At 40.2% G+C, this 23,561-nt stretch overlaps 1 protein-coding gene across 1 annotated transcript in view; it reads right to left on the bottom strand.

Moving 5' to 3' along the window:
- Window positions 1-23,561, bottom strand: part of trio (trio Rho guanine nucleotide exchange factor) — a 1,596,874-nt gene that overhangs the window by 1,091,063 nt on the left and 482,250 nt on the right. The window contains exons 13-14 of the mRNA XM_067140202.2: window positions 19,923-20,129; window positions 5,525-5,647 (exon numbers count right to left, since the gene is read on the bottom strand). Coding sequence (XP_066996303.2) covers window positions 5,525-5,647; window positions 19,923-20,129 — 330 coding nt within the window. The remainder of the gene's footprint in view (window positions 1-5,524; window positions 5,648-19,922; window positions 20,130-23,561) is intronic.

Genomic DNA, 23,561 nt, shown 5'->3' with positions numbered 1-23,561 from the left:
GAGGACTATTTTACTTTCGGAATATTTTACCCGGGAGGAAACCATCATCAGTACATCATTCATACAGAGAGAGCTGCATGTCCTCGGGAATTAGTTATGGCTGTAGGATTATTACAAGCCCATATCAGTCAATCATCTAGACTGCCGCCTTTTCAACTTCCGACAGGCTGCCACTCCCCTTTCGATGAACCATTAGTTAGTTTGGTCTCTCAACAGATACCCATCCAATATGGTTGCACCTGCATCTCAGCTATCTGCTTCATTGGGATGCGCAGTACTTCAAGAATATACTGTTCAAGATACTTAAAACGAGTCAGTAAATATTTTAGTTCCTTGGAATAACTTACAAGCATTTTAATTGATTTAGGAAAAAGTAGAAATTATAGGAACATAGGGAAATATAGGTTCTAATGTCAATTTCGGCATTTGCAGGCACTGTAGGACCATCGTTTCTAACCTTATAAATATATGAAATGTGTAAATACAACTTCATTTTAAGTTATCTCTTTAGGAACAAGATAGGTTTTTTCCTAAAATTCCAAGTTCTAGTCATTTCCTTAAGATAAAAGTCATTCCCTTAAGAAACAAGCTGTTATTGTTTAAGAACTAGGGATATCTTCAGTCAGCCAACCTGTGTACTTGTGTATGTAAAACATGCCTTCACTATGACTGTGACAGTTTGTATAACTATAACAGAACCTACAGGTGGGATAGTTGACCCAGAAGTTGAATTAAGGTACTATCCTGACATTTACGCATCATAAATAAAGAAAACATAGTTGGCCGCACCAGGAGCGCGCAGCTGTGAGCTCGCATCCGGGATAGTGGGTTCGAACCCCACTGTAGGCAGCCCTGAAGATGGTTTTCTGTGGTTTCCCATTTTCACACCAGGCAAATGCTGGGGCTGTACCTTAATTAAGGCCACGGCCGCTTCCTTCCCATTCCCAGGCCTTTCCTGTCCCATCGTCGCCATAAGACCTATCTGTATCGGTGTGACGTAAAGCAACTAGAAAAAAAATTTAAAGAAAACCTGGGCAAAAACGATGCTCAGAATAATTGATGTGGCCCGAGATTGATTCACTCAATCTTAGCTTCTCAATTTTTCAACTGTCGGCAAAAGCAAACGAGTCTCTGCCCAAAAAACATTAATGGAGGAAAATACTCATTTCGTTTTGCCATCAAGTCAAGTACAGTAATGGTATAACTAAATTCATTTTTGATAACTCATTATTTCAAACAGTCCAAAGAAATATGAAGATTTCTTCAGACGACTTACTTCAAAAATGTTTCTTCCCAGTTATAGGTGGTTCTGTCCACTGCTTCAAGAAGGAAAGTGGGTGAGCAGCACTGAATCTTTAGCTGTCCTTATATTTTTTTTAAAATGGTGTTGCCTGATGGATTTCAATCTAAGCTGGTAGCCGTATGATGTAAAAAGGAGACCTTCACTTTTCTAAATACTAGTTTCACCTCACAGCATGAAAGTTCCATCATCAACTGATAATGCTTTTACAGATAACACAGATAACACTGTCATTCAAAGGCTGTTCTCAAATACAGCTGCCATTTTCAAGACACTGAGATTTGCCTTTCAACCTTTTAATACTGATGTTCATCAATCGTTGATATGATTAGCTTCTAGTAGATTCTGATGCATGACTTCAGAGGCTTTTTGTTTTCTGACAGAGAGAATGCAAAATTTGACATTTTTGTGTCTGTATGTGACATAACTGTGTAATGAACATTATCTGCAATTTTAGAAGATTATTTAGATAATTAGAAAACCGCCAATACCACCACAAGTCACTGTTAGCAACTACTACTTGCACTTGCCTCCCATGGTCAGACACTTGCAGTCCATTGTAAAAGCAAAGAAAATTCATTGCTAATGCTGATATAGGTCATACAATGGGAGGTGGCAACGTTACCAGTGTATTAAGAATTATTATCTGCCCCTCTTATCCCTGGCTAACAACTGATACAAGATCTGTTGTCATCGGCCATGACTATTGATATCGAGAGTACAAGACAATGACTTTAAGTAGTACAAGATGCTTAGTACACTAAGCAGCTAATTACAAACAGCAAACAATGCTATTTCAGCATTTAGCAAGAAAAGTTAATTTGGCACAAATCTAGTGCAAGTAAAGCTACAGTGACAGTTGCTTGGGATATGAACATTATTATTTGTTTTACATCATGACGACATAGACCAATCTTTTTGCGTTGATAGGACAGGATAGGACAGGGCTAGGATTGAGAAGGAAATGACCATGGCCTTAATTAAGGTGCAATCCCAGCATTTGCCTGGTGTAAAATGGGAATCCATCCTCAGGACTGCCAACAGTGGGGTTCGAACCCACTATCTCTTGAATGCAAGGAAACAGCTACACTCTTGGAACCACGCAGCCAACTTGCATGGTTTGAGATAGGAACAGTTCATGTCTTGAGTTCACTATCAACACTGCAGAAAGAAACTTCCAGCTCTACTCAGTAAAATAATTGTGTTCCTTTAGCACCAATATTAGCAAAAAGGAGTGGGCCTGTAAACACTCTAGGTCTATTTAATAAGCAAAAATATCCAGTAATGCAATAACACCTTGAGGAGGCTTGCTGAGCTGGATGCGAATATATGCAAGTAGCGGTCTTGCATCTTGCTGTGGAGTCCAGAATAATAATAATAATAATAATAATAATAATAATAATAATAATAATAATAATAATAATAATAATAACAATAATGTGCGGACCGTGCTGGAAACGGGTCCTGAACGGGTAATGACTACGATTGCAGTCTGGCCGCCGGTTCAGTACTGCCAAGGCACCCAAGACGACACCACGCCGGATCTCCTCAAGGATATGATCCACATTAAAAAAGCTTATAGGAAAAGATGGCAAAGATTTAGGAACCCAACTGACCGGGTGGAATACCTGGACCTAGCCCAGGAAGTACGAATCGATTGCTGGAAAGAAAGATTGAAAAATGGGAGGAAACTTGCCGTAATCTATTGGAAAACGAGTCAGATCGCGAATTTTGGCGGATTCTCTTAGAAAACCACTCAGATCGCGAATTTCGGCGGATTAAGTATAAAACAATAAGCATTCAATTATAAATTTCATTATAATGCCGTAGCGAAGCACGGGTATCTTGCTAGTCCCTTCTAATATGAACCATAATGATAGGATTGCCTCAAGAGTTCCTACATTCTTCCAAAACCAAACTGATCTCCCCCACAGTTCCAATAATGATTATCAGTGGGAAATAGTCTGACTCCATGCCTAAATGATTAATGTGCTGGCCTTTGGTCACAGGGGTCCTGGGTTCGATTTCTGGCAGGGTCAGGAATTTTAACCATAATTGGTTAATTTCGCTGGCACAGGGGCTGGGTGTATATGTCACCTTCATCATCATTTCAACCTCATCACAACACGCATGTCGCCCACGGACATCAATTAAAAAGACCTGCATCTGGTAAGCTGAACTTGTCCTCGGACACTCCTGGCATTAAAAATCATACGCCATTTCATTTCAGTGGGAAACTGAACTCAGTATGAAAAAAAGTGGGGTTGGTTTTGGCCCTAGTTAACCAAACCAAACCAAACCAAACCAAACCAAACCAAACCAAACCAAACCAAACCAAACCAAACCCCATGGCGCAACAGCCCGGAAGGTCCATGTCCTACCAAGCGACCACTGCTCAGACCGAAAACCTGGAGATTACAAGGTGTCATGTCGTTGGCACAACAAATCCTCTCGGCCGTTATCCTTGCCTCTCCAGACCGGGGCCGCTATTTCACTGTCAGACAGCTCCTCAACTGTAATCATGTAGGCTGAGTGGACCCTGAACCAACCCTCTGATCCAGGTAAAAATCCCTCATCTGACCAAGAATCCAACCCAGCGCCTCCAGGTAAAAGGCAGATGTGCTGCCCCTACACTGCAGGGCCAGCTTTTGATCATAACTATTATTCATAATTACTGTCAATTATCAAGGAAAGACACTAAAATATAGCAATGCCACCTCAGATATACCATACCTCTTGCCCAGATATCATATACAGAGCATTCCTGAATATGCGGGAAATAGTCTGGATGGATTGTATAGTACACCATAATACAACACAAAAAGGCCCTATTGTCGACCATTTATGAGCTACGTCTGTTTCAGTTATTAGCATGAATGGGGGATAGTTCATATTTAGGATTAAGTTGGAGTCAGGCATGCCATTAAAGACATTACAGTACTGGTACTTCGCCACTATGTGTAACAAGGTTGCAATCGAATACGTGCAACACCTGGAGTGTTCAAACATGTCCGACAATCAATGCGATGGTGTGTTCAGGCGTGCAATCAAGAACATGGTCGATGTTTTGAGAACTTTTTGGATTAGAATGCAGTATCCCTGGTGGCAAACCGACACTGTGACTGTTACTTAACATGGGATGTGCCAGGTAAGATATAAACATACCATACTTCCCATACAAAGCTGGAAAGTCTGTAACTTGTAAACGATTGACCATAGGGCATATTTCCATAGGGACTTTTTGTGTTGTTTTGGGGTGTAATATCCACCCACTGATTACTTCCTACATCTTTGGGAACACCCTGAATGCAGCTATTAAACAGAATTAATTTGACATTCTGACTCAGGAACTACGCTATTAATAACAACAATAATAATAATTTATTATTAATTTCCCCCTCTGTAGCGTAAAGGTTAATGTTATCAGCTGCCGTCCTCGGGGGCCAGGTTCGATTCCCGGTACTGCCAGAAATTTAAGAATGGCTGGTATGTGGTTGAAATGGTACGTGTAGCTCACCTTCACTGGAGGTATGCATAAAAAGAGCTGCACCACCTCAGGACGAGGACACAAATTTACTTTACTTATTTTTTAATGAATCCTAATGAAACTCAGAATATATTTGTCACTACCCGAAGAACCCTTAGCTGTTAATATTATTTCCATGTCCCATGGTTTTACGTGGATCTCGAAGATCTTGAACTTATATACATGAGTTTATGTTTAATTCATAAGTTATGAATTTCATTATGGTCCCTATTGACAACTGATCACCATTAGATGGTATTGAATGGTATTGAATACTATTCTCTACCCTTTGATAGTTTATGTTTAATGTTATCAGAACACACTATGCAGAAGTCTGTTGTTAAATCAGTAAAGCAAATATCCTGAACAAAATCAATCATCTGTAAAACAAGAATTTCACCATACACACACAAAAAAAGAAGAAATTAAGTTTAACAGCATATCTACTTTTCAGCTAGGTTTTTCAAAGATGTTGCTGGAGTGCAAAAGCTACAATTCATTGTGTAATTTATACAAATAAAGATGTTTGTGGAGTGCAAAAGCTAAGATACATTGTGTAATTTACATAAATACAGATGTTTGTGGAGTGCAAAAGCTACAATATGTTATGTAATTTATACAAATAATAATAATAATCCAAAACCACCAAACAAAATTGGAGTTCAAAATTACATATACATCAATATCAAATATCTTACCTGTGCAACATTCTCAAAGTGCTCATGGCTCTTTTGGTAGACACGGGCTTTCTGCAGATTCCGTCCTATTGCAATATTTTTCCGTAGGAAAACCTCACCATGGTTAGCTAACCAGTCTAAAACCTGAAAGGAAGAAGAAAATTAGTCAAGGGAAAACTCGCCATTAAATTAAAATTCTCATGTGACAATGATAATCCTGTTCTTTCCCTAACCACCCTCACCTTATGTGTAAACAACTGCTAACTGTACATCTCTCAACATGCTGAAGTATTATCATTCTATCCAACAGGAGTTCCCTTACGCACTTGTTTCACTAAAGATACCTTACTTATAATTTGCTTTACATTGGACCGACACATATAGGTCTTATGGTGACGATGGCACGGGAAAGGTCCAGGAGTGGGAAGGAAACAGCTGTGGCCTTAATTAAGGTACAGCCCCAGCATTTGCCTCGTGTGAAAATGGGAAACCACGGAAAACCATCTTGAGAGCTGCCGACAGTAGGGTTCAAACCCACCATCTCCTGGGTACAAGCTCACAGCTGGGTGCCCCAAACCACACAGCCAACTCGCCTGGTGAAGATATCTTACATCCCTACATACATTATCATAATAGACTGTTATGCCTTTCAGCATTCAGTCTGCAAGCCTCTGAGAATTTACTAAACATTGCCACAATCCTCGATTTGCAACTAATGTTGTGACCTCATTTAGTTCTATACCTCTAATCTTTAAATCGTTAGAAACTGAGTCTGACCATCGTCGTCTTGGTCTCCCTCTACTTCTCTTACCTTCCATAACGGACTCCATTATTCTCCTAGGTAACCTATCCTCCTCCATTCGCCTCACATGACCCCACCACCGAAGCCGGTTTATGCGTACAGCTTCATCCATCGAGTTCATTCCTAAATTAGCCTTTATCTCCTCATTCCGAGTACCCTCCTACCATTGTTCCCACCTGTTTGTACCAGCAATCATTCTTGCTACTTTCACGTCTGTTACTTCTAACTTATGAATAAGATATCCTGAGTCCACCCAGCTTTCGCTCCCGTAAAGCAAAGTTGGTCTGAAAACAGACCGATGTAAAGATAGTTTCGTCTGGGAGCTAACTTGCTTCTTACAGAATACTGCTGATCGCAACTGCGAGCTCACTGCATTAGCTTTACTACACCCTGATTCAATCTCACTTACTATATTACCATCCTGGGAGAACACACAACCTAAATACTTGAAATTATCGACCTGTTCTAGCTTTGTATCACCAATCTGACATTCAATTCTGTTGAATTTCTTACCTACTGACATCAATTTAGTCTTCGAGAGGCTAATTTTCATACCATACTCATTGCACCTATTTTCAAGTTCCAAGATATTAGACTGCAGGCTTTCGGCACAGTCTGCCATTAAGACCAAGTCGTCAGCATAGGCCAAACTGCTTACTACATTTCCACCTACTGAATCCCTCCCTGCCATTTTATACCTTTCAGCAGATGATCCATGTAAACTACGAACAGTAAAGGTGAAAGATTACAGCCTTGTCTAACCCCTGTAAGTACCCTGAACCACAAACTCATTCTACCATCAATTCTCACTGAAGCCCAATTGTCAACATAAATGCCTTTGATTGATTTTAATAATCTACCTTTAATTCCATAGTCCCCCAGTACAGTGAACATCTTTTCCCTCGGTACCCTGTCATATGCTTTCTCTAGATCTACGAAACATAAACACAACTGCCTATTCCTCTCGTAGCATTTTTCAATTACTTGGCGCATACTGAAAATCTGATCCCGACAGCCTCTCTTTGGTCTGAAACCACACTGGTTTTCATCCAACTTCCTCTCAATGACTGATCGCACCCTCCCTTCCAAGATGCCAGTGAATACTTTGCCTGGTACACTGGCGTAGCCAGGGGGGGCCCAGGGGGGCCGGGCCCCCCCCAAAATATTTCCTGAAACTAGAGCAAGGATTAGCCGTTGTTTTACGTACGGTACGAACAACTTAAAAACGTACGCCGAAATGTTAAATTAACGTAGCGACAAGAATCTATTAGTAGGGCTCAATAGGGACATACACAATTCTCCATATTTGTACTGCTTGAATGAAAGGAAGACACTTAGGATTGTGATGCGCGAGGATATTTTCCTGTAGAGGCCTCAGTATTTGGTATGAAACCGTGTATTGACAAATGTCAAGACATGAAGAAAGGGCCAATTAGCAAGGGATTACTCAGTAGGGGGCCGGAACGTGACCACCGAGATAACGGGGGCCACGTCCAAAAACAGCTGCAAGCTTACAACATCGTGTCAGCTTTTGCAGATCGGTTCCAGGAAACAACAATGTCCTAGGGATCCTCGGGTTGCACCGTGGTTGAGAGATGTGCTGTGTTTGAGTTGCAGCGTTGGGAAGACTGTGACAGGATTGTGATCTGCACGTTAGTTCCTCATTTTGTGCCATGTAAGTAACATTGTTTGAAGAGGGACCGTTTTGTCACTGAAAAGCCAACACTATGTGCATCCTCGGTAAGTTATGAAAAAATTTTTTTAAAAAAATTCGTACAGTGCCAAGACAATCGCGGATGCGTGCCTAAGTTCGATAGGTAGGCCTATATATTTTGTCAAATGCCCGGGGACTGATTGGAACCTCAAATGGCACCATCAAAAGTGCGGGTAAATACTTTATAATTGGCGGGCATGATAACTCCGTTCCAATGCTTCTACCTTCTCATCAGGACGGCCCAGGCTTGAATCGCAGTCTATACATGAAATATTTTTAAAATGGGTAGTCACGTTCTACTGATACGGAGTCTACTTAAAACACCAGATCCCGTCCCTTACCTTTCTTTATACTTTTGAGTCAGAACCGCATCATTTATGGTGGTGTATTTTGAGTATCCAACCATTCTTCGGACTTACCTTGTACCTTAAATGGTGAGTGGATGCAGTGGCGTACCCACAAAATAATTTCAGTGGGTGGGGTGTAAGTCCAGGCCAGTAGTGTGGATACAACTTTCCCTTGAAAGGGGTTGTGAAAAGATTTTTTATTTTTTATTTAGAATTTGGTTTACGTCGCACCGTAGGTCTTCAATGGCGGCGATGGGAAAGGAAAGGGCTGAGAGTGGGAAGAAGCGGCCGTGGCCTTAATTAAGGCACAGCCCCAGCATTTGCCTGGTGTGAAAATTGGAAACCACAGAAAACCATATTTAGGGCTGCCGACAGAGGTGTTTGAACCCACTATCTCCCGGATGCAACCACACAGCTGTGCGCCCCTAACTGCACGGCCAACTCGCCCGGTGAATATGAAAAGAAAGCCGGACCTACCGAGTGCGGTGAGGGATCTTCAGTAGATATTGTTGGTTTTGATTGTTACCATGTACAATCATAGCTTTTTTCCTTTAACATAAACCGGCTGCATTATTGAAACTGTTAGTAAAATTGATAATATCGTTCTTCGTTTGTGAGGAAGTAGAATCTTCATTCAATTTGTTTTCTTAAAAAAAAGGAACCACTTTGGTACTACACCACGTGAAGGTGACTACCTTCCAGGCCGTATATATTTCGATTACGAGAGACTCAAGGAAAACTCTACTGCACCCCAAAACAAGGCTGTATCCTCCCCATCCCATGCCTTTCTTAACTCTGTCAGTGCCGGGAATCGAATGCAGGATGTCTTAAGTCAAATTCAAAAATAAGGAGACCTAAAAGTACCAGCCAGCCCCACAGTGTACGGGTAGCGTGCCTGCCTCTTACCGGAGGCCCCGGGTTCTATTCCCAGCCAGGCCAGGGACTTTTACCTGGATCTGAGGGCTGGTTCGAGGTACACTCAGCCCACGTGTTTATAATTGAGGAGCTATCTGACGGTGAGATGGCGGCCCCGGTCTAGAAAGCCAGGAATAACAGCGGAGAGGATTCGTCGTGCTGACCACACAACACCTCGTAATCTGCAGGCCTCCGGGCTGAACAGCCGTCGCTTGGTAGGCGATGGCGCTTCGGGGCTGTTACATCATGGAGTTTAATTTGGAAAAGTGAACAGACAAGGAAGCGACACCCCTGCAAGGTTCCTTAGCTTCCAGCTAGTTCTTCTGTCCGGCCTCGTGCGTTTAGGACAGTAAGAAAACGTACGCCTTAATAAATGCTCCTCATAAAACCTTTGTAAAAATACTAGCTGCATCTATTTATAACAATAATCACAAACGCCTCCTTTTCATGTGGCTCAGTTGGTTGAGTCGCTGTCCTTCTGAGTCTGAGTTCGCAGGTTCAAATCCCGGATTGGATCGGTAACCCTTAAAACGGTGTTGAAATGGCAACAGCTCAGTGTCGTTGATTTCTGGCACGTTAATAAAAATTATAGATACGAATATTAGCGTCACGAAACTCTAACTTTATACTACAATATTCTGTATCCCAGACTTGCGTGGAAAAGTAATTAACAATTTACTTTACGTCACACCGACACAGATAGGTCTTATGGCGACGTTGGGATAGGAAATGCCTAGGAGTGGGAAGGAAGCGGCCGTGGCCTTAATTAAGGTACGGCTCCAGCATTTGCTTGGTGTGAACATGGGAAACCACGGGAAATCATTTTCAGGGCTGCTGACAGTGGGGTTCGAATCCACTATCTCCCGGATGCAAGCTCACAGCTGCGTGGCCCTAACCGCGTTGGAAACTAACAGGACAAGGTAAACCCTACATAGCATTTGTTGTAACGTGTATTTTTCTTTACCAACTAACAAAATATCTATACCCATACGCTTTACATTATTTATTTATTTATTTATTTATTTATTTATTTATTTATTTATTTATTTATTTATTTATTTATTTATTAGTGCCTTCAGTACAGTGGCGAAGTTAGGGCTCCAGGCCCTCTTGTACACTTAACCACATACTAATCAAAATCTTAAATAAAATACTGAGATTCTTAAAATAGTTAAAACTACATAAATTAATAGAATTTAAAATAAATTTAAATAAATTACTTACTAAATATTCGGTGGTGGGGTCATGTGAGCCGAATGGAGGAGGATAGGTTACCTAGGAGAATAATGGACTCTGCTATGGAGGGTAAAAGAAGTAGAGGTAGACCAAGACGACGATGGTTAGACTCGGTTTCTAACGATTTAAAGATGAGAGGTATATAACAAAATGAGGCCACAACACTAGTTGCAAATCGAGGATTGTGGTGACGTTTAGTAAATTCACAGAGGCTTGCAGACTGAACGCTGAAAGGCATAACAGTCTATAATGATAATGTATGTATGTATGTATGTATGTAAATTAATATTAGAACTAATTTATATTAAAAACTCTTAAACATGGCTATTCCTCAGGAACGCACACATTCATATTTCAACCATTCAGTCAGCTGTCCTCAGCAGGTAGTCTCGGCAGGTGACCTTAAATCGTGATTTAAAAAAGCTAGTTTCTCTGACCTGAACTGGCAGGGAATTCCATAATCTGGCGAGAGTCACCACAAATGATCTAATAATTTTATTTGTGCAGTGCAGTGGAATAGAAAGAATGGATCTAGAACGTGTATTAATGTTGTGAAATGATGATAAAAAGACGAATTTAGAAGAAATATACATTGGCTGACTTTCAGCTACCACTCTGATCACCATCGTTAAAGTGTGCAGCTGCCGACGTTTATCAGACATCAGCCATGAGACAGCCTGATAGTATGGGGTAATATGAAAATCGTACGGTACTCGATATTGTAAATAAATCGCAGGCAGGAATTCAGTGCTCGTTGAAGTTTAAGTGTTTCTTCTCTCGTCATGTCAACTAAAACGTCACAATAATCAAGAATAGGGAAAATGAGTGTCTGTATTAGTTTGGCCTGTAGCTCAAATGGAAATACATTCCTCTGTCATTTAAGAGGGTGAAGTACTCCAAAAATCTTTTTACGTATTTCTTTCGTTTGATCAGACCAATCAACTGTTACATTCATCATTACGCCGGGATTTTTAACCGTTTTACTATAGGGAATAATGTTACCATTCAGTAGGATAGGCGGGATTGCGACATTGTTTGAGAAGCTCAGTAATTTTCGTGATCCAATTATAATTGTCTGAGTTTTTTTGCAGTTTAGTATAAGAGAGCTTCGTAGTGCATATACACTGAGTCGTCGGAGGTCCCTGTTAATATCTTGTCTTGCAGTGTCGAAATAGCCTATTTAAAGATCGTCAGCACAGAGGTCATGTGTGTTATTTCCTGTCACAGCTGGTATATCATTGATATAAATACAGAAACTTAGGGGCCGTAGAATACTGCCCTGTGGGGCAACACTAAGTTTCATTTTCCATTTAGAGGCCTTGTCGTTTACTGTTACACGCTGTTGACGGTTACTCATAATGTTATGTATAAAAGTAATAGGAATATCATATACACCTGTAGTCTTTGATTTTATCGAGTACAAAGCCTTTTAACCTGATTTTCTGTGACACTGTGAAATGTGAATGGCAGATTGGCTGGATGGGAGGGCGGTGAGTCGGTGCAGTTAATTTGGGTAGGTTGAATATTTATTCTACTAAAGTAATCGTTCAGTTCGTCAAGTGGAATGTCAGGAGTTGTCTGTCTCTGTTGATGTTTTCCTATTCCCAGAGCTCTAAGTTGGTCCCATGCGCGATTAGAATTTAAGTTGTTAGCTGAAATCCGAAAATTTATGCATTTTTTTAAATTTCTGATTAACTGCTTTGTGCGATTTCTTAAGATGCGGTTAGATTCGAAGTCTGTGTCATCTAGGGTTTGTTTATAATGTTGAAATAACGAGTCACGGTGGGCCATCATTCTCTTGCCTTCATCATCTAGCCATGGACAAGAAGGACGATGCACACGCGTGTTTGTGTGTGTATCTTTGCCGCATTATTTGTATAAAATGTCACTTCTTTATTGCTTATCACATGACCATTATTATTATAACATTACCGTATTTGTTCTAAACCAGAATATTGCATCCTTACTCAAAGTGTTTATTCTTGCATTCATTTCACTTCTACGCGGAATATATGAAATGCTGCAGTTATGTTGGGATGGGAGTAACAGAGGTAGCCGAGGGACCGGGGCTTGTCGTCCAAGGAGTCCAGACACCCCAGGAGTTTTAACGAAAGTTCTTTTATTGAGCATTTTATATATAATGTGCATTAATATTAGCTTCCGGAGTCCGACTCATTGGCTGAATGATCAATGCTGAGGCCTTCGGTTCAGACGGTTCCGGGTTCGATTCCCGGCTGGGTCGGTGATTTTAATCGCGTCTGAATAATTCTTCTGGCTTGGGACTGGGTGTTTGTCCCAACATATTCATATTCAGACAACATACTACATTACCAACCACCAAATAAACACACACCACTGATCACATCCCTCTATATAGGGTTGGTGTCGGGAAGGCCATCCGGCCGTAAAACAGGGCCAAATCCACATGTTCGACACATTTCGCACCTGCGACCCCACAGATGTGTGAAAAGTGGGGAAGAAGAAGAAGGAAATTACTATTAGCTTCTGGAATCCGCACGAATCCACCACTCTTACTTGGATCCAAGGACACTCATTTCCTTTTTCGGTATTCTACACCACCTAAACTATGGAAGTTTGGACACCTATCAAAATAAAATTCTGGATGAATGCCCCCCCCCCCCCCCCCAAACTGAAATATCCTGGCTACGCTACTGGCCTGGTATATTAATCAATGACATACCACGATAGTTGTTGCAATCCTTCCTGTTCCCTTGCTTATAGATAGGTGCAATTACTGCTTTTGTCCAATCTGAAGGTACCTTACCAACACTCCACGCTAATTTTACTACTCTGTGAAGCCATTTCATCCCGGCCTTCCCACTATACTTCACCATTTCAGGTCTAATTTCATCTATTCCTGCTGCCTTATGACAATGGAGTTTATTTACCATCCTTTCCACTTCCTCAAGCATAATTCCACCAACATCATTTTCCTCCTCCCCATGAGCTTGGCTGTTTGCAACACCACCAGGATGATTTCCTTTTACATTGAGAAGATGTTCAAAATATTCCCTCCACCTCTCCAGTGATTCCCTGGGATGTATTGTGAGTTCACCTGAATTACTCAAAACACTGTTCATTTCCTTTTTCCCTCCCTCCCTCCCTTCCTAAGATTCTTTATTACTGTCCAGAAAGGTTTCCCTGCTGCTTGACCTAGCCTTTCCAGGTTATTACCAAAATCTTCCCATGACTTCTTTTTGGATTCAACAACTATTTGTTTCGCGCTGTTTCTTTCATCTACGTACAAATCCCTGTCTGCCTCGGCCCTTGTTTGGAGCCATTTCTGATAAGCCTTCTTTTAACGTTTACAGGCTGCTCTCACTTCATCATTCCACCAAGATGTTCGCCTTTTCCCATCTTTACACACAGTTGTTCCTAGAACCCTTAAAATGTGGTTGTGGTTTTCTTAATTCTACCTTCTAAGACCAGCCTCAGAGAAAGAACTTCCCTTCAAAGGACACTTTACATGAGCCAGGATTGAATATTTGATTTAGGATATAAAATAATTAATTTTCTGCCAACCAAGTCAACAAAGCTCTTTTTTTACTTGTAAACATTACATAAGCACACAGGAGATGCCAGCAACTCAACTTAATGAGCTTTTCAGCTACAGAGAATGAAATAGGAAGTAATTATTTTCTACATTAAAAGAAAATCTCATTCTACTATAATCCAAATTTGTAAGGGATTTTAACATTAATGTGTTAATTCCCATAGGTGGTGGAGGGGGCTGAGTGTTTGTGCCATCTTCAAGATCAGAATTCATCTCTCCTGTGGACCAGAGCTGTTGAAAGAGTGTTTCAAGTTGTTCCAGAAAGTTATCCCCTGCATATTTCAGAAGTTCAGCAACAACTGAATCCTTGCCAGATGCTTTGTTATTTTTCAAGCTCTTTATGATTTCCTTTATTTCGTTCTTATCTGGCGGGGTTGATTCATGAAGTGTACTTTCTGGTTTCTGGAACGTCAGTTTATCTTGAGGTGGATCACAGTTGAGCAGTTCTTTGAAATATTTAGCCAAGTGTTCACAGTTCTGTTTGTTCCTCATAATCAGCTTACCTTGATCATTTTTGAAACAAATGTTGGGTGACAAGTAACCTCGAAGTTTTGTCTTAAACGTCTGATAGAAGTTCCTGGTGCTGTTTTTTGAAATTATCTTCTATCTCTCTCAGCTGGTCTCTTTTGAACCTTCTTTTCGCATTCTTGAACACCTTTGCTGTCCTTTTCCTACGCCTCTTAAATTCATCGCATCTTAAATTCTTCGAAGTTCTGTTTGTTGGAGTTCCAGTTGTTCCAAGCTTCTGATTGTCTTCGTAGAACATCTTCACACTCATCATTCCACCATGGATGTTTCTTCTTCTTAGCAAGAAAAATTGTTTGTTTCGCTGCTTCCTGAATCTTTCGAGCCATTTTGTTCCACTCATAGGATTCACATGTCAAGTTCTTTCTGATACTTCACTACTATTTCTTCGCTGACTTTTGAGTTCTTCAATTCTGTACTTCAGTATTCTGAGGGGTTTCTTTCTACGGTTACAAGGTGTGGGTCTCACGGTTATCCTTGTTAGATAGTGGTCGGAATCAAAATTAGCACCTTTCTTCACTCAGACATTCATTATTTCCTTCGGGCTAGTGGTCGCTACACGGTCAATTTGGAATTCTCCTAGCATGGAGTTAGATGATCGCCATGTCATCATCCACTTGGGAGCTCTCTTGAAGTAAGTGGACATTATTTTCATGCCAAATGATTCACAAACATCTATCAGTCTTTCACCATTTCTGTTTGTCCTTTTGTGAACCATGTATGTTCCAACAATGTTACGAAATTTTCTCTCTTTTTCAATCTGAGTATTAAAATCTCCCATCAAGATCCTGACATGTTTTTCAGGGGTTCTGAACAGTTCTTCTTCAAGTTGTGACCAAATTCTTCTACTTTCTCTGGATTCTTTCTGTTATCTTCATTAACTGGAGCATGAGCATTGAAGACGGAGTACAATTTGTTTCCACTTTTGAGAGTTAGTACACACAGTCTGGGAGATGAAGATCTGAAGTCTACTATAGATTCTGTTATAGAGTTCTGAATAAAGAAGGCTGCCCCAATATTAACACTGGATTCTTGGTTTTTTATAACTGGCCATCCTTTAGTATGCTGTAGTTTCCAATAGCCGACACTTCATCTGAAATAAATCTTGTTTCTTGGAACGCTAGAACTTTGATCTTATATTAATCAAGTACTTTGATCAGTTCCTTTTGTTTACCAACATTTAAAAGGGTGTTCACATTGAGTGTGCCAAAGAAATGCTTCTCTTTCGTTCTGAGTTTGTGGGGTGATGGATCCTCTGACTGACCCAAACATGATGGTGTAGGGCCCACAGAATCCTTTGCCGTACTTGAACCAGAATTCTGGCCCCGGATTAAGCCGGCTGGGGTACTAGATTCCGTACGTTTTGCCAGCATGGTAGTTGCGTGATTTCAAGTTTGGGGGATATGGTAGAACCCCATCCAAAGGTAAAACCAAGTTGGTGAGACCTGGAGTTATAGAACAGTCGCCCCTAACATGGAATCCGACGCTGACCAGGAAGCAACCCGATTCGGAAACAGTCGCATCCAAGTTTTAAGTTGCTTTTCTTTTCGAGGTGTGCTCTCTTAGGTTCTTCTGCTCTCTGTGCCGTTGGGAAATAGATAGATTCCTCTTCCGCCCCCGAGACCGTTGACCAGTTTCGCCTAGTAACCCAAAGTAGGGCCCCTATAACAGGGTGCTACCATCCGGAGCCACATGGACCCTGGTTTTTTTTTATGAGGTTGATACTCCTCCCGCTCCTCCTTCCTCATCACTCTGTTGTTGTTGTTGTTGTTGTTGTTGTTGTTGTTGTTGTTGTTGTACATGAGAAATATTATGTAACACTGAAAAGTCTTAGTGTCTTGATAACAGCTGAATAATGTTTTAACATGATTCACACAGATTTTATGTGAGATACAGCTTTTATCACAGCAGCTAGTGCAGATATAATAGGGTACAGTACTCTAATGGTCTATATCATTTGACAATGCCAGGCTGAGTTGCTCAAGTGGTAGAACACTGGCTTTCTTAGCCTTTGACTAACTCCACATTTTCTTTCATTGTCAGTAGCCTTCTACTTTAAAGTTTACCTCACAGAATAAGAAAAGTACAACACCAAGCACGTTGGCCATGTGGTTAGGAGCTAGCAGCTGTGAGCCTGTAATCAGGAGATAGTGGGTTCGAACCTCACTGTTGGCAGCCTAAAAATGGTTTTCTGTGGTTTCCCATCTTCACACCAGGCAACTTCTGGGGTTGGACCTTACTTAAGGCCATGGCCACTTTCTTCCCACTCCTAGACATTTCCTATCCCAATGTCGCCATGAGATCTATCTGTATCAGTGCGATGTAAAGCCAATAGTAAATTTTTTTAAAAAATGTATAATCTCCAGGACGAGGAAATTAAACAGAAGTATATGGATATGATTACTGAGAAGTTTCGAACAGTAGACAGTAAGCAGGTTCAGGATATAGAAAGTGAATGGGTGCCATACAGGGATGCTGTAGTAGAAACAGGAAGGGAAAGCCTAGGAACAACTGTATTTAAAGATGGGAAAAGGCGAACATCTTGGTGGAATGATGAAGTGAGAGCAGCCTGTAAATGTAAAAAGAAGGCTTATCAGAAATGGCTCCAAACAGGGGCCGAGGCTTACAGGGATTTGTACGTAGATGAAAGAAAAAGAGCGAAACAAATAGTTGTTGAATCCAAAAAGAAGTCATGGGAAGATTTTGGTAATAACCAGGAAAGGCTAGGTCAAGCAGCAGGGAAACCTTTCTGGACAGTAATAAAGAATCTTAGGAAGGGAGGGAGGGAAAAAGGAAATGAACAGTGTTTTGAGTAATTCAGGTGAACTCACAATAGCTCCCAGGGAATCACTGGAGAGGTGGAGGGAATATTTTGAACATCTTCTCAATGTAAAAGGAAATCATCCTGGTGGTGTTGCAAACAGCCAAGCTCATGGGGAGGAGGAAAATGATGTTGGTGAAATTATGCTTGAGGAAGTGGAAAGGATGGTAAATAAACTCCATTGTCATAAGGCAGCAGAAATAGATGAAATTAGACCTGAAATGGTGAAGTATAGTGGGAAGGCAGGGATGAAATGGCTTCACAGAGTAGTAAAATTAGCGTGGAGTGTTGATAAGGTACCTTCAGATTGGACAAAAGCAGTAATTGCACCTATCTATAAGCAAGGGAACAGGAAGGATTGCAACAACTATCAAGGTATCTCATTGATTAGTATACCAGGCAAAGTATTCACTGGCATCTTGGAAGGGAGGGTGCGATCAGTCGTTGAGAGGAAGTTGGATGAAAACCAGTGTGGTTTCAGACCACAGAGGGGCTGTCAGGATCAGATTTTCAGTATGCGCCAGGTAATTGAAAAATGCTACGAGAGGAATAGGCAGTTGTGTTTATGTTTCGTAGATCTAGAGAAAGCATGTGACAGGGTACCGAGGGAAAAGATGTTCACTATACTGGGGGACTATGGAATTAAAGGTAGATTATTAAAATCAATCAAAGGCATTTATGTTGACAATTGGTCTTCAGTGAGAATTGATGGTAGAATGAGTTCTTGGTTCAGGGTACTTACAGGGGTTAGACAAGGCTGTAATCTTTCACCTTTGCTGTTCGTACTATACATGGATCATCTGCTGAAAGGTATAAAATGGCAGGGAGGTATTCAGTTAGGTGGAAATGTAGTAAGCAGTTTGGCCTATGCTGACGACTTGGTCTTAATGGCAGACTGTGCCGAAAGTCTGCAGTCTAATATCTTGGAACTTGAAAATAGGTGCAATGAGTATGGTATGAAAATTAGCCTCTCGAAGACTAAATTGATGTCAGTAGGTAAGAAATTCAACAGAATTGAATGTCAGATTGGTGATACAAAGCTAGAACAGGTCGATAATTTCAAGTATTTAGGTTGTGTGTTCTCCCAGGATGGTAATACAGTAAGTGAGATTGAATCAAGGTGTAGTAAAGCTAACGCAGTGAGCTCGCAGTTGCGATCAGCAGTATTCTGTAAGAAGGAAGTGAGCTCCCAGACGAAACTATCTTTACATCGGTCTGTTTTCAGACCAACTTTGCTTTACGGGAGCGAAAGCTGGGTGGACTCAGGATATCTTATTCATAAATTAGAAGTAACAGACATGAAAGTAGCAAGAATGATTGCTGGTACAAACAGGTGGGAACAATGGTAGGAGGGTACTCGGAATGAGGAGATAAAGGCTAATTTAGGAATGAACTCGATGGATGAAGCTGTACGCATAAACCGGCTTCGGTGGTGGGGTCATGTGAGGCGAATGGAGGAGGATAGGTTACCTAGGAGAATAATGGACTCTGCTATGGAGGGTAAGAGAAGTAGAGGGAGATCAAGGCGACGATGGTTAGACTTGGTTTCTAACGATTTAAAGATAAGAGGTATAGAACTAAATGAGCCCACAACACTAGTTGCAAATCGAGGATTGTGGCGACATTTAGTAAATTCACAGAGGCTTGCAGACTGAACGCTGAAAGGCATAACAATCTATAATGATGATGTATGTATGTATGTATAAGAACTGTTGGACTTCCACCATTAATGGATACCAATAACGATTTTCACCCAAATTCACCCGGCTATAATAATGTTCAACATGCAAGCCGTCGGGGTAGTATGCTTAAAATGCTCCTTTAACATGCAAAAGCATTATTATCTCACAAATTGTTAGAGTTACATAGAACATGCAAATTAAATTTTTTAAGAAAATTCCATTCTAAATCTTGAATACATGCTCCTGTTATTTTGGTTTTCATACAATAAAGCATGCACCAAATCACAGAAAGGTAAATTTCCTGGAAAACTTCTAGAGTTAAAAATAAAATGAACAATGAATTTTTGTTTATTTGTAGAAAACTGAATTCTAAGTAGACTTGGTGCAGTCTATTTTTAAAAGGACAACTGGTTGAACAACTGGCTCTACTTTTTTTTTAAATTCTTGCTCCCCCGATATGATAGCAAATACCAATTTTTCATCTGTAAACTTTTAAAGTTTTGAGATATAGATGCACTCATTTTTTTTATTTCACCCCCCTTTTTACCCCTTAGCGAGCACCTGCATTGTAATATAAATGTATCCTCAAAATTTCATTTCATTATGTCCAGCAGTTTTGGCTCGGTAATGGTCGGTCGGTCGGTCGGTCGGTCGGTCAGAACATGTTCCTAGATAGATTAGACTAGATTAAACTAGATAGATTACAGATTAGAAGAGAATTAAAAATTCTAGTAAAGCAATGGTAGTTAAGAAATTTATTCTTCACTAAATTACAGACTCCATGTAACTTTAATATTAACTACCTGCTTGACATCTTCCTGGAAGAGCCTTAGAGCAAGTCGCTGGTGAAGTTTTATCTTCTTGGCGTGCCACTTTTGCTCCAAGGCACGATGATGATTCAGAATCTGGTGAATAACTGCTAGGACATGACTGGCTCCTTCTGAGTAGTCAGCAGCAGGGTTACCAGTTGGACGACCAGAATCGTAAACCACCTGACCATCTACCGTCACCTAGGAGAAAGATACACACACACTTTGTTATCCAAACTGACAAAAGTATTATTTATAATAAAAATAAAAATAGAATCATAAGCCACCTTACTAATATCCTCACTAACCCTGTAGAGACCCAAGGCCAAATTTAGTCTTTTTTCTTTTTTGCTTTACGTTGCACTGACACAGATAGGTCTTAGACGATGGGATAGGAGACGCCTAGGAAGTGGAAGGAAGTGGAAGGAAGCAGCCGTGGCCTTAATTAAGTTACAGCCCCGGCTTTCGCCTGGTGTGAAAATGGGAAACCACAGAAAACCATATTCAGGGCTGCTGACAGTGATTAGTCATTCTAAACACCTTTTTGGGTGTAATGGGCTCTTAGAGAACAAATTACGACAAGTCTGCATAAAATATATACTGCATATTTAAGTATAGTTTTAGGGAGCAAAAATGTTCTGGCTGGGGGTGTGGGGAGAGATACAGACATTAGGTTGATCTAAAGGGGCAGAATAAGACATTCCTTTAAAAGCAGTATTTGGGGGTCTAGGGTTTTTTTGGGGAGTGCAGGTTATGTATCGTATGATGTATCATATATGATACATCCGGGACCATAGCAAGTTTTGATATTCGCACAGTGTTGCCACCTATAATGCTGAATAAAAAACAGCAAAATGATTACAAATGTAAAGTGCAGAATATATCAAATATGATACAACAGGTTCACCACAGGCTACACTTATTGTCTGAGCTGGGAAAAAATAAAACAACTGACGTATCATATATGATATTCGGGGTTGTTAGAGGCTAGGAGAACAATGTATACTCACTTTTTTACCTAAACAGCCAAAAGCACAATATCTCATAAAATGCCTAATATTATTAAATTTAGATTCAGTTAGAAATATCTGGATATAATTTAAAAGCTTAAGTTATCTTTAATAATCAGTTATATGCCACAAATTTTTAGTTTGTTTTATTATATCTTTCTTCAATATTTCAAGTCGATTTTATTCGTGATAATGGCAATTTTAGGCATACAGTAGACTTCCTACAAACTAACTCTACTTGACCACACTCCCCTTCACCTCACGGCACTACCTTGGCCTATCAAGCTACCGCTGCTAAGCTCGATAGCCTGCAGATTATGAGGCGACACGTGGTCAGTGCAACAAATCCTCTCGGCCATTATTCTTGGCTTTCTAGACCGGGAGTGCTATCTCACCATCATATAGCTTCTTGATTGTTCTAACGTAGGTTGTATGGACCTTGAATCAGCCCACAGATTCTAGTAAAATTCCCTAACCTGACAGAAAATAACCCAATCCCTCTTGGAAAGCAGCAGGCTTGCAAACCCTTGACCTCAGGGCTGGACATAAGACCACCCTACTTGTCATAATATAATTTGCACATTTGATGATTAGATAATTTGCTGTAATTTTCAAGTATGACAAATATCATAGTACTTTAATATACTGTACACAGAAAAACAAAGAGTATTGAAATTATAATCATCATTATCCTTCTTTCCCCTTATCCAGCTCCTGCCAGGTCGAGGCATTTACAGCCCTTCTCCACCTTCCTCTCTCCTTCCACCATTTTGTCCCAGTGCAGGTTTCTTTTCCTTGCACTCCTCTTTACTGAGTTGATCCACACGGTTCTAGGTCTCCCTCTCGCTCTATTTCCCTCGAACTTCATCTTCATCATCTGTTTTAGTATTCTTTCCTCCTCCATCCTCTTTAAATGTTTAAACCATGTTAGTTTACAGAAATTATATACATGCTCATCATTTGGGGCATTCTGAAAGGATCTGTTTTCCAGTCGGATGACACACCTAGGAATGATCCCAAATTGACAGAATATACAGTAAATTTTTGTGTCCTTGCGGCAACCTCTGTTCATCAACATGTTCAACAATCTACAGGACCATTATGAACAATGTGCACGACGTGAGGGTTCACATTTTGAACACATGCTGTACAGACGCAATCAGAGAAGTTATAACCTTGCAAGTTATAATAATGTATCTCTGTAATTTCAGTAGTTTGTTTTTCTGCATTCTGTACTACTAGTATGCAAGAGGTCTTCACAAGAAGACAAGAGTGTCTTTTTATGACTGTTTTATCCTCCAATTTGGATGTATACTTAATCTCTGATACACGGCTAACTGACAGTGTTTCTATTCAGAACTATTTCATAATCATTACACAGTTTTCAGGAGAGACTGTACTGATAGATTAGGAATGGCTTCCTAATCACAGTTAGAAATAATTTCTGTGTCAAAAATGTTTAGGTGTTTCATGAAAATACTGAAGCTATTAGCATTACCTTATTTATTAATGGTGTAACATAACATTACTGGTGTATACATACCCCCAGCTACCAAGTCCAAGGTTTATCTGTCCTTTTCCAAAACTTTAGTAGAAGACCTCTTTATGTGTCTACATAATTTAAAAGTAAATGAAGATTTCAATCTTCTAGGGAGGAAAAAATAGGTGTAATTTAATTCTGATCATGGAGGCTAGTAATTTAAAAATCTGTACTATTATATGGTCTTTTTTCAATCTACATTTATTAAATGATATTAAGAATGCAAAAGGAAGTATTCTCAATCTCATACAAACACTGAAAGCATAATTACTCTAAAAATGTCTTCATGTTCACTTGTAGCTGCAGGTGTGAATCTACTAACTGTTGAATTAAATCTTGATTTACCTAAAGTGCAAAATAGGGAAAGTCATAGCCCAAATTCAAATGTGGAAGACTAATACTAAAGCAAATTTGAATGTCCCATATAGTTTATTAAAGCAAGCAAATTGATCTGATTTTGGCTCTTATTCAGATCCAAATTGCCGTGTTAAAACACTTTTACAAAATATTCTCGCTGCTTTTATCTGCCACAAGGAAATCTAGAATATCTACCTTGTTTAGACAGGGAATTATTAAGGGCATACAAGCCAAAACATAACAGAGGGAAAGAATGAGTGATCTGAATATCACAATAAAATGTATAAGCATGTTCACCAAATTGTCAAACATGACATTAGAGAAGAATATACAAAATTCATACATGCAAGAAAAGTCTAAAAAAAGTGATCCACAAATGTTTAGGAGGCAAAGGAAGTGTGTGGATTCTCCAGCAAAGCCTTACTGCAAAAGTAATGTTATTGTTTTTACGTCCCACTAACTACTTTTTGATGGTTTTTGGAGATGCCGAAGTGCCAGATTTTGTCCCCAGGAGTTCTTTTACGTGCCAGTAAATCTACCGACACGAGGCTGACGTATTTGAGCCCCTTCAAATACCACCAGACTGAGCCAGGATCGAACCTGCCAATTTGGTGTCACAAGGCCAGCGCCTCAACCATCTGAGCCACTCAGCCTGGCTTACTGCAAAATAAAAATTGGCTTACCTCAAGCATGGGGATACATATCAGAAAGTTATTTCAAAAAAAG

Source organism: Anabrus simplex, chromosome 2 (assembly GCF_040414725.1).
Source record: "Anabrus simplex isolate iqAnaSimp1 chromosome 2, ASM4041472v1, whole genome shotgun sequence".
NCBI lineage: Eukaryota > Metazoa > Arthropoda > Insecta > Orthoptera > Tettigoniidae > Anabrus > Anabrus simplex.
The sequence above is the reverse complement of the archived record's forward strand: the minus strand, read 5'-3'. Positions and strand labels throughout refer to the sequence as shown.